This window comes from Salvelinus fontinalis, chromosome 14, assembly GCF_029448725.1.
Source record: "Salvelinus fontinalis isolate EN_2023a chromosome 14, ASM2944872v1, whole genome shotgun sequence".
Lineage (NCBI taxonomy): Eukaryota > Metazoa > Chordata > Actinopteri > Salmoniformes > Salmonidae > Salvelinus > Salvelinus fontinalis.
This window is the reverse complement of record NC_074678.1, coordinates 42284823-42300510: the sequence shown is the minus strand read 5'-3', so window position 1 is coordinate 42300510 and position 15688 is coordinate 42284823. Positions and strand designations below refer to the sequence as shown.

At 43.5% G+C, this 15688-nt stretch overlaps 1 protein-coding gene across 1 annotated transcript in view; it reads left to right on the top strand.

The window, feature by feature from the left end:
* The window catches only part of polrmt (polymerase (RNA) mitochondrial (DNA directed)), a 95948-nt gene that overhangs the window by 12408 nt on the left and 67852 nt on the right, over positions 1–15688 (top strand). Inside the window, exon 5 of the mRNA XM_055861858.1 lies at positions 12135–12321. Within this exon, the coding sequence (XP_055717833.1) occupies positions 12135–12321 (187 nt within the window). The remainder of the gene's footprint in view (positions 1–12134; positions 12322–15688) is intronic.

Below are 15688 nucleotides of genomic sequence, written 5' to 3'. Positions count from 1 at the left end.
GACTTTATACACCGCACTCTTTGAGAGAGGTAGTTATCAAATCAGCCCAAAGACCCCTCAGAGACACCAATATTCCTTAGCCGGCCCACAAGAATGGAATGGTTTTCCGTATCAAAAGCTTTGGCCAAGTCAATAAAATAGCAGCACAATATTGCTTGGAATCAAGGTCAATGGTGACATCATTGAGGACCTTTTAAGGTTACAGTGACACATCCATAACCTGAGCGGAAACCAGATTGCATACCCGAGAGAATACTATAGACATCAAGAAAGCGTCAGTTGACTATTGAGAAGTTTTTCCAACACTTTTGATAAACAGGGCAAAATAGAAATAGGCCTGTAACAGCTTGATCTCCCCCTTTAAATAAAGGACGAACCGTGCACCGTCTAGCCATCTCCAGGTCTTTAACTGTTTCTCCAGAACTTCTTGGTGTTAGACCCAGAGAGAGAGAACTGCTCCTTAAAGTAACTAAGCTTGGCCTTCCGGATAGCCTGAGTGCACTTATTTCTCATTTGCTTGAACGATAGCCAGTCAACCTGAGTATGCGTGTGCCGAGCCTTTCGCCAAATGCAATTCTTGAGGTGGAGTAACTCTGCGAGATCACGGTTGAACCAGGGACAGAACCTGTTTTTAATTCTCATTTTCTTTATGTGGATGTGTTTGTTAACAATACCACTGAAAATATCAAAAAAGAAGGTCCAAGCGTCTTCGACAGAGGGGTTCAAACTGATTCTATACCATTTTACAGAGGCCAGTTCATGAAGGAAGGCTTGCTCATTAAAGGTTCTTGGCAAGCGTCTATGACAAATCAGGCCAGGTTGTATCACTGAGCAGCCATTATGAACACAGGCTGTAAAACAGTGAACACTAAGGTCATTACAGAAAACACCAGACTGATACCTATCAGCATTATTTGTGAGGATCACATCGAGGAGAGTAGCCTTTTCTGGGTGTTTGGAGTCATACCTTGTGGGATTGGTAATAATCTGAGAAAGATTTAGGGAGTCCCATTGCTTTAGGACTGGGTCAGGTGGTTTAAGCATGTCCCAGTTTAGGTCACCAAGCAGGACAAATTCAGACTTAGTGTAAGGGTCCAGGAGAGAGCTTAGGGTACAGGCCAATGCTGATGGAGGACGATAGCACCCAGCAACAGTCAACAAAGAGGTATTTTAAAGTTTAACCTTTCACGGGCCTCAACCCCGGATCCGGGAGCGCCCCCCCCCCCCCCCCCCCCCCCACACTGATTAGCATCGCTAGCATAGCGTCACAATTAAATAGAAGCATCTAAATATCATTAAATCGCAAGTCCAAGACACCTAATGAAAGATACAGATCTTGTGAATAAAGCCACCATTTCAGATTTTTTAAATGTTTTACAGGGAAGACACTATGTAAATCTATTAGCTAAACACGTTAGCAAAAGACACCATTTTTCTTTGTCCACCATTTTTCTCTCTCCACCAGTAGCTATCACCAATTCGGCTAAACTAAGATATTGATAGCCACTAACCAAGAAAAAACCTCATCAGAAGACAGTCTGATAACATATTTATGGTATAGGATAGGTTTTGTTAGAAAAATGTGCATATTTCAGGTATAAATCATAGTTTGCCATTGCAGCCACCATCACAAATCTCACCAAAGCGACTAGAATTACTACAGAGAGCAACTTGTATTACCAATTTACTCATCATAAAACATTTCTTAAAAATACACAGCACATAGCAATGGAAAGACACAGATCTTGTGAATTCAGACAACATTTCAGATTTTCTAAGTGTTTTACGGCGAAAACACAATAAATCGTTATATTAGCATACCACATATGCAAACGTTACCCGAGCACTGATTCAAGCCAAAGAGAGCGATAACGTAAATATCGCCAAAATATATTAATTTTTTCACTAACCTTCTCAGAATTCTTCCGATGACACTCCAGTAACATCATATTACAACATACATATAGAGTTTGTTCGAAAATGTGCATATTTAGCCACCAAAATCATGGTTAGACAATGACAAAAGTAGCCCAGCTGGTCGTGCACCATATTAGACAGTGATCTAGTCTTATACATAAATACTCATAAACTTGACAAAAAAATATAGGGTGGACAGCGATTGATAGACAATTTAATTCTTAATACAATCGCGGAATTACATTTTTAAAATTATCCTTACTTTTCAATACAGGTTGCGCCAAGCAAAGCTACACCTAACAAAATGGCGGAACGTGCGTTTAACATTTTTCTACAGAACAACGATTTATCATCTTAAATATTTCTTACTATGAGGTGATCTTCCATCAGAATCTTGGGCAATGTATCCTTTCTTGGGTCTAATCTTCTTTTTGTCGAAAGATGTCCTCTTGTCTGTCGAAATGCCCACTAACGTTCGACCGGGACCCCAAAACGTGCCCGGCGCTTCAAAGTGCACAACAAAGCAATGCCTCAAAATCGCACTAAACGGATATAAATTGCTATAAAACGGTTCAAATGAACTACCTTATGATGCTGTTAACACCTATAACGAGTAAAAATATGACCGGAGAAATATTACTGGCTAAACTAAAGCTTGGAAGGAGGCGAGTCGGATGTCCTTCGCGCGCCACGCGCAGGCAGCCAAAGGAAGTTACTTCTGGTATTTGGTGATTTATAGAGGCACTGATTGCGCAATCGACTCCATTCAAAGCGTCATCACGTACTGACACCCAGGGGAAGACGTAAGCAGTGTCTGTTTCTCCATAGCATTTACAGTGACCTTTAAACTGACTCCAGATCAGTGGCCAAGATGTTTGAAATCTGACTCCCTATCATGAAAAGTGCTGTAGATTGAGTTCTGTTTCACTCAGAGACAAAATTCCAACGGCTATAGAAACTAGAGAGTGTTTTCTATCCAATAATAATAATAATATGCATATTGTACGAGCAAGAATTGAGTACTAGGCAGTTTAATCTGTAGAGCAAATTATGCTAATGCGAAACAGCACCCCCTATAGTTGCAAGAAGTTAATGCTTAAAACCAGCAAATCAAATTGTTTGGGGACAGACTTGGTGGAGTCAACCGAGCACTGAAGGTGATCCATGGTAAAGATTGCCACTCCCCCACCTTTGGATGATCTGTCTTGCCGAAAAAGGGTATAACCAGAAAGGTTAACCGTATTAAACAGTACAGGGACTTTAAAAGCCAATCCAATGTTTAATTCCCGTCCAAAAGTATTTTAAACGATACCCAACACATGCAAAGAAGTCGGGGTGACAGAGGCAGATATCCTAGCGTTAAGCGCGTTAACAGAAAGGTCGCTGGTTCGAATCCCCGAGCCGACTAGGTAAAAATTGTCTGTACCCTTGAGCGAGGCACTTAACCCTAATTGCTCCTGTAAGTCGTTCTGGATAAGAACATCTGCTAAGTGACTAAAATGTCATTAAAAGGGTGGATTCTGTTTGGTTCTGTGAATGCCTAGATAATTGAACTGGAGTGGTAACAGTATGGCAGCTGCTAATTGTGTTAGCCTGACGAGGGGCTGCTGGGTGTTTAAGCAGGATTTCATGTAGAAGGTAATTAAGGGCCTGTTATTTAATCACTGTCTTGCAGAAAGGTGTAGAGGGCAAAGGAAGGCTCTCATTGTCAGAGGCTGATGACAAATCTTACACCCTTCCATCCCTTTGTCACAGTGTTCTGTTTTACTCCACTAGGGGGCAGTGGTAACACGTAAGCCCAGCAGGGCCCTCTGTCTCTGGGTTACATCAAGGTGTTACACATCACATGCCACAGCCTAGGCTGACTCTTCCTCTTCCTACAGTGCTCTGAAGCAGTCACATATAGCAACAGTTTAAATCAGAAATGTAGGTTGACTTAGCCTAGTAATACACTTCAGCTTTGTCTCTTGTTTTGTTCACAAAGGCGCCATCGGTTAAGGGTCTGCTTTAAATTAATCAGGCTTTAGTTTCCTCCCTCCCTTTTCAGCTTCAGTTGTGGCTCCATACACTACCATCTGTTTCCCACTGGCTGTTTGCACATAGCTGTCTCCTGAATTGAGCAGTTCATTTATGGCAGGTGTGGAGTCTCTGGATGATATCATTTGAATAAACATGACACTGACGTTCTCTGTGACCATCTGTCTGTGGACTGCCTGATATTTCCAATGCGTCTGAAAGAACCAAGTGTCAATGCAAATATTCTGTTTGTTATTCTGCCATTGTCAATCAGATTTAATAAAGCCATGCATAATAATATCAGAGGTGCTTTCAATTTGATTAAGTCACCATTGGGCCACTATGAACGACACTGAGTGTACAAACATTAAGAACACCTGCTCATTCCAAATTCATAGACTGACCAGGTGAAAGCTATGGCCCCTTATCACTTTTAAATCCACTTAAATCAGTGTTGGTTAAAGGAGGAGACAGGTCAAATAAGGATTTTTAAGCCTTGAGACAATTGAGACATGGATTGTGTATGTGTGCCATTCAGAGGGTGAATGGGCAAGACAAAATATTTCCGTGCCATTGAACAGGGTGTGTTAGTAGGTGCCAGGCTTCGGAAATCCGGTTTGTGTCAATAACTGCAACGCTATTGCGTTTTTCATGCTCAACACGTGTGTGTATATAAATGCGGAAGACACATTACAGTTGAATGCATTATTGTACAATCAAATTTGAATCAATCACATTTATTTATAAAGCCCTTTTGACATCAGCCGATGTCACAAAGTGCTATACAGAAACCAGCCTAAAACCCCAAACATCAAGCAATGCAGATGTAGAAGCACAGTGGCTGGGAAAAATTCCCATGAAAGGCATTAACTTAGAGCCTGGTTCCTCTCTAGGTTTCTTCCTGAGGGGTGGCCAGTCTTCTTCTGGCTGTGCCGGGTGGAGAATTCTAACAGTACATGGCCAAGATGTTCAAATGTTCATAAATGACCAGCAGGGTCAAATAATAATAATCACAGTGGTTGTGGAGGGTGCAACAGGTCAGCACCTCAGGAGTAAATGTCAGTTGGCTTTTCATAGCTGGTCATTCAGAGTTAGAGACAGCAGCTGCGGTAGAACAGAGAGAGAGTTGAAAACAGCAGGTTCGGGACAAGGTAGCCCGTCCAGTGAACAGGTCAGGGTTCCATAGCCACAGGCAGAACAGTTGAAACTAGATCAGCAGCACGACCAGGTTGACTGGGGACAGGCAGGTAGCCCTGAGGCATGGTCCTAGGGCTCAGGTCCGGGGAGAGAATACTTAAATTCACACAGGACACCGGATAAGACAGGAGAACTACTCCAGTTATAACTGACTGATCCTAGCCCCCCGACTCATAAATACTGGAGGCTGAGACAGGAGGGGTCGGGAGACACTGTGGCCCCATCTGACGATACCCCCGGACAGGGCCAACCAGGCAGGATAAAACCCCACCCAATTTGCCAAAGAACAGCCCCCACACCACTAGAGGGATATCTTCAAACCACCAACTTACTACCCTGAGACGAGGCTGAGTATAGCCCACGAAGATCTCCCCCATGGCACGAACACGAGGGGGGCGCCAACACGGACAGAAAGATCACGTCAGTGACTCAACCCACTCAACTGGTGCTCTTCCATGCCTCCTAGGGCCGGCATGGAAGAGCACCAGTAAGCCAGTGACTCAGCCCCGTAATAGGGTTAGAGGCAGAGAATCCCAGTGGAGAGAGGGGAACCGGCCAGGCAGAGACAGCAAGGTTCGTCACTCCAGAGTCTTTCCGTTCACCTTGACACCCCTGGGACAGACTACACTCAATCATAGGACCTACGGAAGAGATGAGTCTTCAATAAAGACTTAAAGGTCGAGACTGAGTCTGCGTCTCTCACATGGATAGGCAGGCCATTCCATAAAAATGTAGCTTTATAGGAGAAAGCCCTGCTTCCAACTGTTTGCTTAGAAATTCTATGGACAATAAGGAGGCCTGCGTCTTGTGACTGTAGCGTACGTGTAGGTATGTACGGCAGGAACAAATCAGAAAGATGGGTAGGAGCAAGCCCATGTAATGCTTTGTAGGTTAGCAGTAAAACCTTGAAACCAGCCCTAGCCTTAACAGGAAGCCAGTGTACAGAGGCTAGCACTGGATTAATATCATCACATTTTTTGGTCTTAGTCAAGATTCTAGCAGCTGTGTTTAGCACGAACTGAAGTTTATTTAGTGCTTTATCCATGTAGCCAGAAAGTAGAGCATTGCAGTAGGCTAATCTAGAAGTGACTAAAGCATGGATTCATTTTTCTGCATCCATTTTTGGAAAGTTTCCGATTTTTGCAATGTTACGTAGCTGTCCTTGAAACAGTCTTGATATATTCGTCAAAAGAGAGATCAGGGTCCAGAGTAACGCCGAGGTCCTTCACACTTTTATTTGATAGGACTGTACAACCATCAATATTAATTGTCAGATCCAACAGAAGATCCCTTTGTTTCTTGTGACCTAGAACTAGCATTTCTGTTTTGTCCGAGTTTAAAAGTAAAACATTTTCCGCCATCCACTTCCTTATGTCTGAAATACAGGTATCCAGGGAGGGCAAATTTGGGGCTTCACCATGTTTCATTGAAATGTACAGCTGTGTATCAGCCGCATAGCAGTGAAAGTTAGCATTATGTTTCCGAATGACATCACCAAGAGGTAAACTATATAGTGAAAACAATAGTGGTCCTAAAACGGAACCTTGAGGAACACCGAAATTTACAGTTGTTTTCTCAGAGGACAAACCATCCACAGAGAGGAACTGATATCTTTCTGACAGATAAGCTCTAAACCAGGCCAGAACTTGTCCGTGTAGACCAATTTGGGTTTCCAATCTCTCCAAAAGAATGTGGTGATTTGATGCTATCAAAAGCATCACCAAGGTCTAGGATCACAAGGACAGATGCAGAGCCTTGGTCTGACACCATATAAAAGGTAATTTACCACCTTCACGAGTGCAGTCTCAGTGCTATCATGGGGTCTAAAACCAGACTGAAGCATTTCGTATACATTGTTTGTCTTCAGGAAGGCAGTGAGTTGCTGCACAACAGCTTTTTCAATTTATTTTTAGAGGAATGGGAGATTTGATATAGGCTGATAGTTTTTTACATTTTTGGGGTCAAGGTTTGGCTTTTTCAAGAGGCTTTATTACTTTTAGTGAGTTTGGTACATATCCGGTGGATAGGGAGGCGTTTATTATGTTCAACATAGGAGGGCTATGCACAAGAAGCTATGCCATGCTCAAGTATGCAGCTTGAGGGTTTAGAGCCCATTACTATTTTCATCAATGTGTCAAGAGATCTACTATTAAAAAACTTGTGTCTCCCTTGGTCCTGGCAGACTCAGGACAACTGAGCTTTGGAGAAATATGCTCATTTAAAAAGTCCTCTTGGGGAATGCTGCTTTTTGGTTAGCTTTGCGACAGTATACAATTTTTTGGGGGGGGGGGGTTGTTGTTATTCGTCTCAATTAAGTTGGAAAAAATAGGATGATCAAGCAGCATCGAGGGCTCTTAATTTTTTTTTATTTTACCTTTATTTAACTAGGCAAGTCAGTTAAGAACAAATTCTTGTTTTCAATGACGGTCTAGGAACAGGGGCAGAACGACAGATTTGTACCTTGTCGGCTCTGGGATTCGATCTTGCAACCTTTCGGTTACTAGTCCAACGCTCTAACCACTAGGCTACGCTGCCGCCCCGGCTCTTCGATATTGCACTGTACTCACAATATTTATTCCACGGGACAAAACTAGGTCCAGAGTATGACTGTGGCAGTGAGTATGTCCGGAGACATGTTGGACAAAACCCACTGAATCGATGATGGCTCTGAAAGCCTTTTGGAGTGGGTCTGTGGACTTTTCCTTGTAAATATTAAAGTCACAAAAATGTAAATCTTATTTGCCATGACTACAAGGTCCGATAGGAATTCAGGGAACCGTGTAAATTAAAATGTGGTATCGTAAATGTTAGCAACACCTCCGCCTTTGCGGGATGCACAGGGGATATGGTCACTAGTGTAACCAGGAGGAGGAGAGGCCTCATTTAACACCATCAATTCATAAGGTTTAAGCCATGTTTCAGTCAGGCCAATCACATCAAGATTATGATCAGTGATTAGTTAATTGACTATAACTGCCTTGGAATGTGAGATCACAATCTCTTTCAATAATGACAGGAATGGAGGAGGTCTTTGTTCCAGTGAGATTGTTAGAGCGAACACCGCCATGTTTAGTTTTGCCCAACCTAGATCGAGGCACAGACACGGTCTCAATGGGGATAGCTGAGCTGACTACACTGACTGTGCTAGTGGCAGACTCCACTAAGCTGGCAGGCTGGCTATCTCATTGTGGCGCTAGAGAAGTTAGAGCCCTGTCTATGTTCACAGATAAGATGAGAGCAACCCTCCAGCTAGGATGGAGTCCGTCACTCCTCAGCAGCAGGCCAGGCTTGGTCCTGTTTATGGGTGAGTCCCAGAAAGAGGGCCAATTATCTACAAATTATATATTTTTGGGAGGGGCAGAAAACAGTTTAACCAGTGATTGAAATGATTCGGTGAGCGAGTTTATTAGCAAGTGCATCGGTGATGTTGTACCCACTGCGACTATTAAAACCTTCCCCAACCAGAAACCGTGGATTGATGGCAGCAACTGAAAGCGCGATCCACTGCTTTTAATCATGGCAAGGCGACCGGAAACATGACCAAATACAAATAGTGTAGCTATTCCCTACGCAATGCAATCAAACAAGCTAAGCGTCAGTATACGGCTCAACGGGTCAGACACGAGACGTATGTGGCAGGGTCTACAGTCAATCACAGATTACAAAAAGAAAACCAGCCCCGTCGCGGACACCGACGTCTTGCTCCCAGACAAATTAAACAACTCCTTTGCTCGCTTTGAGGACAGTACAGTGCCACTGACATGGTCCGCTACCAAAACCTGCAGGCTCTCCTTCACCGCGGCCAACGTGAGTAAAACATTTAAACGTGTTAACCCTCGCAAGGCTGCCGGCCCATACGGCATCCCTAGCCTCGTCCTCAGAGCATGTGCAGACCAGCTGGCTGGTGTGTTTACGGACATATTCAATCAATCCCTATCCCAGTCTGCTGTTCCCACATGCTTCAAGAGGGCCACCATTGTTCCTGTTCCCAAGAAAGCTAAACAACTATCGCCCCGTTGCACTCACTTCCATCATCATGAAGTGCTTTGAGAGACTAGTCAAGGATCATATCACCTCCACCCTACCTGACACCCTAGACCCACTCCAATTTGCTTACCGCCCCAATAAGTCCACAGACGACGTAATCACACTGGACACTGCCTTAACCCATCTGGACAAGAGGATACCTATTTAAGAATGCTGTTCATCGATTACAGCTCAGTATTTAACAACATAGTACCCTCCAAACTCGTCATTAAGCTCGAGACCCCGCCCTGTGCAACTGGGTCCTGGATTTTCTGACGGGCCGCCCCTAGGTGGTGAGGGTAGGAAACAACATCTCCACCCCGCTGATCCTCAACACTGGGGCCCCACAAGGGATGCGTTCTCAGCCCTCTCCTGTACTCCCTGTTCACTCATGACTGCGTGGCCATGCACGCCTCCAACTCAATCATCAGGTTTGCAAACGACACTACAGTGGTAGGCTTGATTACCAACAACGACGAGACAGCTTACAGGGAGGAGGTGAGGGCCCTCGGAGTGTGTTGTCAGGACAATCTCACACTCAACGTCAACAAAACAAAGGAGATGATCGTGGATTTCAGGAAACAGCAGAGGGAGCACCCCCTATCCACATCAATGGGACAGTAGTGGAGAAGGTGGAAAGTTTTAAGTTCCTCGGCGTACACATCACGGACAAACTGAAATGGTCCACCCACACAGACAGCGTGGTGAAGGTGCAACAGCGCCTCTTCAACCTCCAGGAGGCTGAAGAAATTTGTCTCGTCACCTAAAACACTCACAAACTTTTACAGATGCACAATCGAGAGCATCCTGTCAGGCTGTATCACCGCCTGGTACGGCAACTGTTCCGCCCACAACCGTAAGGCTCTCCAGAGGGTAGTGAGGTCTGCACGCATCACCACTAGGGGCAAACTACCTGCCCTCCAGGACACCTACAGCACCCAATGTCACAGGAAGGCCAAAAAGATCATCAAGGACAACAACCAACCGAGCCACTGCCTGTTCACCCCGCTATCATCCAGAACGCAAGGTCAGTACAGGTGCGTCAAAGCTGGGACAGAAGCTGTTTTTCAGTCTCGATCTCAAGGCCATCAAACTGTTAAACAGCCATCACTAACATTGAGTGGCTGCTGCCAACATTCTGACTCAAATCTCTAGCCACTTTAATAATAAAAAATTGGAGGTAATAAATGTATCACTATTCACTTTAAACAATGCCACTTTACATAATGTTTACGTACCCTACATTACTCATCTCATATGTACTGTACTCTATACCATCTACTACATCTTGGTGGCACCTCTGACTGTCGCACGGCCATCGCTCATCCATATATTTATATGTGCATATTCTTATTCATTCCTTACACTTGTGTGTATAAGGTAGTTGTTGTGGAATTGTTTGATTACTTGTTAGATATTACTGCATGGTCGGAACTAGAAGCACAAGCATTTCGCTGCACACGCATTAACATCTGTTAACCATGTGTATGTGACCAATGAAATTTGATTTGATTGAGTTGTGAGACTCTGCTGTAGAGCTCATCACTCCCCCTAACTGGGCGGGGGCCAGAGACAATTACTCGATGCCGACACATCTTTTCTAGCTGCTTTACACGCTGAAGCTATGTTGCGCTTGGTGACCTCTGACTGTTTCATCTTAACATCGTTGGTGCCGACATGGATAACAATATCCCTATACTCTCTACACTCGCCAGTTTTAGCCTTAGCCAGCACCATCTTCAGATTAGCCTTAACGTCGGTAGACCTGCCCACTGGTAAACAGTGTATGATCGCTGGATGATTCTTTTTAAGTCTAATACTGCGGGTAATGGAGTAGCCATGCTTCGGCGTCTCAGACCCTGTAACGGGTGGAGGAGAGGCCAGAGAAGGCTCAACCTCTGAATCCGACTTGGGAAAACCGGTTGAATGTTTCTGTTGGCTGAATGAGTGACACCGGTTGAACATTCCTACAGCATTTCCTTCCAGAAGCCATGAGAAAGTTGTCCGGCTGCGGGGACCGTGTGAGAGGATTTATACTACTGTATTTATTTATTGGTGGCACAGATGCTGTTTCGTCCTTTCCTACACTTAAATTACCCTTGCCTAACGATTGCGTCTGAAGCTGGGCTTGCAGCACGGCTATCCTCACCATAAGGCGATCGTTCCCCTGTACAGCGACTGCAATTAGAAGGCATCCACCAGCTTCGGCTGTCCAGATAAAGCATCCGGGGTGAAAAAGTTGAATGAAAATAGTTGAGCGAGGTGGAAAAAAAATTCAAGTATAAAACAGTAAAAAAACAGTATAAAACAGTTTAATTTTTTAAAATTAAAAAGTAAAAACCGTAAGGTTTGCAGGTAGCAAAGTAACGTTATCAACAAACCGCACAGCAGTACGTAAACAAGTCCACAAGTTGTGACCGGAAATTACATCAAAACTCCTAGCTGAACCAGTCTTAGTCCTGTCACCTGACTAGGTACCCCCCTTTCCCTTTATCAATGATGGTCTACTAACCAAAGGACATCCAGCCAACTTGACACAACTGTTGAAAGCATTGGAGTTAACATGGGTCAGCATTCCTGTGGAACGCTTTCGACACTTTGTAGAGTCCTTGCCCCGACAAACTGAGGCTGTTCTGAGGGCAAAAGAGGGTGCAACTCAATATTAGGAACGTCTTAATGTTTTGTCCACTGTGTATGAGACACTTGGCCCCACCTTATGAAGACTAAGGTCAAAATATTGACTTCTATGTTTTTATACTGATAAATGTGCATTCCTAACTTTGAACTTCAAGCAAATAACATATATTACCTAAAGATGGTGATCAACACTTGTAATCGATCCGTTGCCTTTACCCCCAAGGCACTTGTCATCTGGAAGTAGGCCTGGATATTTCAAATAAATATGGCAAAATTCTACTTTTTAGGGAATACTGTGTATTTTCTAACTCAACCCATTGTGTTTCCTGGCCTGTCCTCAGGGTCCTGCGTCAGATGGAGGAGGATGGCCTGCCTGTGGACGAGCTGTTCAGTCACTGTGTGTTCAGGCAGGACGAGAGGGACATGGTGCTCAGAGCCATCCACACCGTGCAACCAGACTTCCAGCCCACCATCAACACTATCCTGCAAACCTGCTCCTCACCACTAGTCAAAGACTTCTACACAGAGGTAGGACACAAGTTGAACCATGAGTAAAGTAAAGTAGACACCTCAAGCCATGAGTAGAATAGACACCTCAAGCCATGAGTAGAATAGACACCTCAAGCCACGAGGAGAGTAGACACCTCAAGCCATGAGTAGAATAGATACCTCAAGCCACGAGGAGAATAGACACCTCAAGCCACGAGGAGAATAGACACCTCAAGCCATGAGTAGAATAGACACCTCAAGCCACGAGGAGAGTAGACGCCTCAAGCCACGAGGAGAGTAGACGCCTCAAGCCACGAGGAGAGTAGACGCCTCAAGCCACGAGGAGAGTAGACGCCTCAAGCCACGAGGAGAGTAGACGCCTCAAGCCACGAGGAGAGTAGACGCCTCAAGCCACGAGGAGAGTAGACGCCTCAAGCCACGAGGAGAGTAGACGCCTCAAGCCACGAGGAGAGTAGACGCCTCAAGCCACGAGGAGAGTAGACGCCTCAAGCCACGAGGAGAGTAGACGCCTCAAGCCACGAGGAGAGTAGACGCCTCAAGCCACGAGGAGAGTAGACGCCTCAAGCCACGAGGAGAGTAGACGCCTCAAGCCACGAGGAGAGTAGACGCCTCAAGCCACGAGGAGAGTAGACGCCTCAAGCCACGAGGAGAGTAGAATAGAGTCAAATAGAATAATTATCACATCTATAGTAAGTAGACTGGACTAGAATGACAGAATATAACACTACTTCCATTGTTGGCCCTCTGCCATGCTGTCTGACACATAACATGCTTCTCAGTCCATGCCTGGAGCCCTCTCTGAAAGCAGTGGTTGGACTAGGTTGTGTTTTTATGTCCTATAACAAGCTCTATGAAATCATGGTGCATTAGCTACATGTATTTTTGAACATAATGTACACTTATTTTTAGACCTCATGTTGTTGTCCTACATACAGTTCATTGGTAGAGCAAAGGAAATCAACATTCGGGAACAGAGAAAGCTTGATGAATTTATTGATGAGGACATCATCATAGAAAAACAACAACTGACAAAGTAGTGTTCTAGGAGTAGTGATGAAGTGGGTGTTAAATAGGTGCTTAGCTGACTGTAGAGTTGGAGCAGCAGTGTGAATGAGGAATATGCCAGCCAGGAGACCCTAGCACTAGCAGCATGACTATGAATGATATGATTGTCACTCCTCCTTTCAGACAGGTATCATGATATCCATTTTTAGACGTGGTGGCAAAACGCTGCTCTCTATCTGTGGGTGCTGCTGTGCTGTGCTTCCTCACATGATTCATTTCCAGCCTTTTTACAGTACACAGTTATGTTTTTAGCAGTGTTGGCCCACGTTCATTCTCTTTTATATTTTGTGACTGGAGAAAAAATCGATTTAGTTACATATCGGGATATTATTTTTGACGATCTATCGTATTGTTTTGACAATATTGCAATATTATTTTTGCGCTTGTTGGCTGTACCTGCACCAAAACTCCAGTATTTTCCTTCATAGCTTGTTCTCCATTATCTTTTTAAATAGGCAGCCAATTTGCTTTCAGCACTTCTATTTCCATGCCTTATCAACACTTTTTATCTTGGCTCCCTCTTGTTTGGAACATTGATCACAGTATCGAATCACAATACATAGAATCACAATACATAGAATCACAATACATATTGAATCGCAGTACATATCCTAAAGGCACCAGAGTATTGAGATGATATGGTATTGTGAGGTCCCTGGCCATTTCCAACCCTACTTACATTATTTGTCAGGCTGACATATTGCAGGGTGACGGTCCTCATGAGAGCCAGTTTCATCAAAGCGCTTGATAGTTTATGTGACTGCACTTGAGGAAACTTTTAAAGTTCTTGAAATGTTTCGTATTGACTGACCATGTCTTAAAGTAATGATGAACTGTCATTTCTCTTTGCTTATTTGAGCTGTTTTTGCCATAATATGGACTTGGTATTTTACCAAATAAGGCTATCTTCTGTATACCCCCTACCTTGTCACAACACAACTGATTGGCTGAATTGCACTAAGAAAGAAAGCAATTCCCCAAATTAACTTTTAACAAGGCACACCTGTTAATTGAGATGCATTCCAGGTGACTCCTCATGAAACTGGTTGAGAGAATGCCAAGAGTGTGCAAAGCTGTCATCAAGGCAAAGGGTGGCTATTTGAAGAATCTCAAATATAAAATATATTTTGATTTGTTTAACACTTTTTTGGTTACTACATGATTCCATATGTGTTATTTCATAGTTTTGATGTCTTCGCTAATATTCTACAATGTAGAAAATAGTCAAAATGATGAACAAGTAGCTGTTCTAAAACTTTTGACCGGTAGTGTATAGGCCTGTAGATAGAATCAGCGAACTCACACATGCACACCCCCGTAATAGGACCCGTCAATCAAAGCAACTAGCGTTTCAGACACAAGCACAAATTTATTCTTTCCTTAAAACTTATGAAAAACCTAGGCCTACCTTAGGCTTTCTGAAAGTACGCTATAAGATAATGAATTGACAAGGGAAGTATGAAGGGGAGAGAGACAGCTATGTGATTCGTATGAAATTGACTGTCATTAAAATAGAAACAAATACATGTAAAATTTCCATTGCCTATTTATCAGCATTTCATTGGCCTATAAATTAAGAAAATATTCTGTATCAAATTATACCATGCCAGGTGGGAAAGGTTTGGCGCGTTGTCCATTTGACACAACAGTAGGGCGTTCTAGGCCTCAGAGCCAGAACAATCTTGTCTACTGCTGTTGAATCATTTTTGAAAAGTCACACATCCAACCTTTTTTGATTTTTTTTTTTAAAGAAGAATGATTTTTAAAATGTTTTATTATGTATTTTCATGAAGGTCTTCATCCATAACCGTCAGTTACACAGGTATTCTATTACCGACACAGCCCTACTTCCTGTGTAGCTAACAGGGCTGGGTAGGGTGTACCAGGAGAGTATATGATCTATCATATCCAGAAAAGGTCAACAGAACACTGTGCAGCTGACTACATGTAAAACAGGTCAAACGACATAGAGTTGAAGTCTACATACACTTAGGTTGGAGTCATTAAAACTTGTTTTTCAACCACTCCACACATTTCTTGTTAACATACTATAGTTTTGGTAAGTCGGTTAGGACATCTACTTTGCGCATGACACAAGTAATTTTTCCAACAATTGTTTACAGCAGATTATTTCACTTATAATTCACTGTATCACAATTCCAGTGGGTCAGAAGTTTACATGCATTATGTTGACTGTGCCTTTAAACAGCTTGGAAAATTCCAGAAAATGATGTCATGGCTTTAGAAGCTTCTGATAGGCTAATTGCCATAATTTGAGTCAATTGGAGGTGTACCTGTGGATGTATTTCAAGGCCTACCT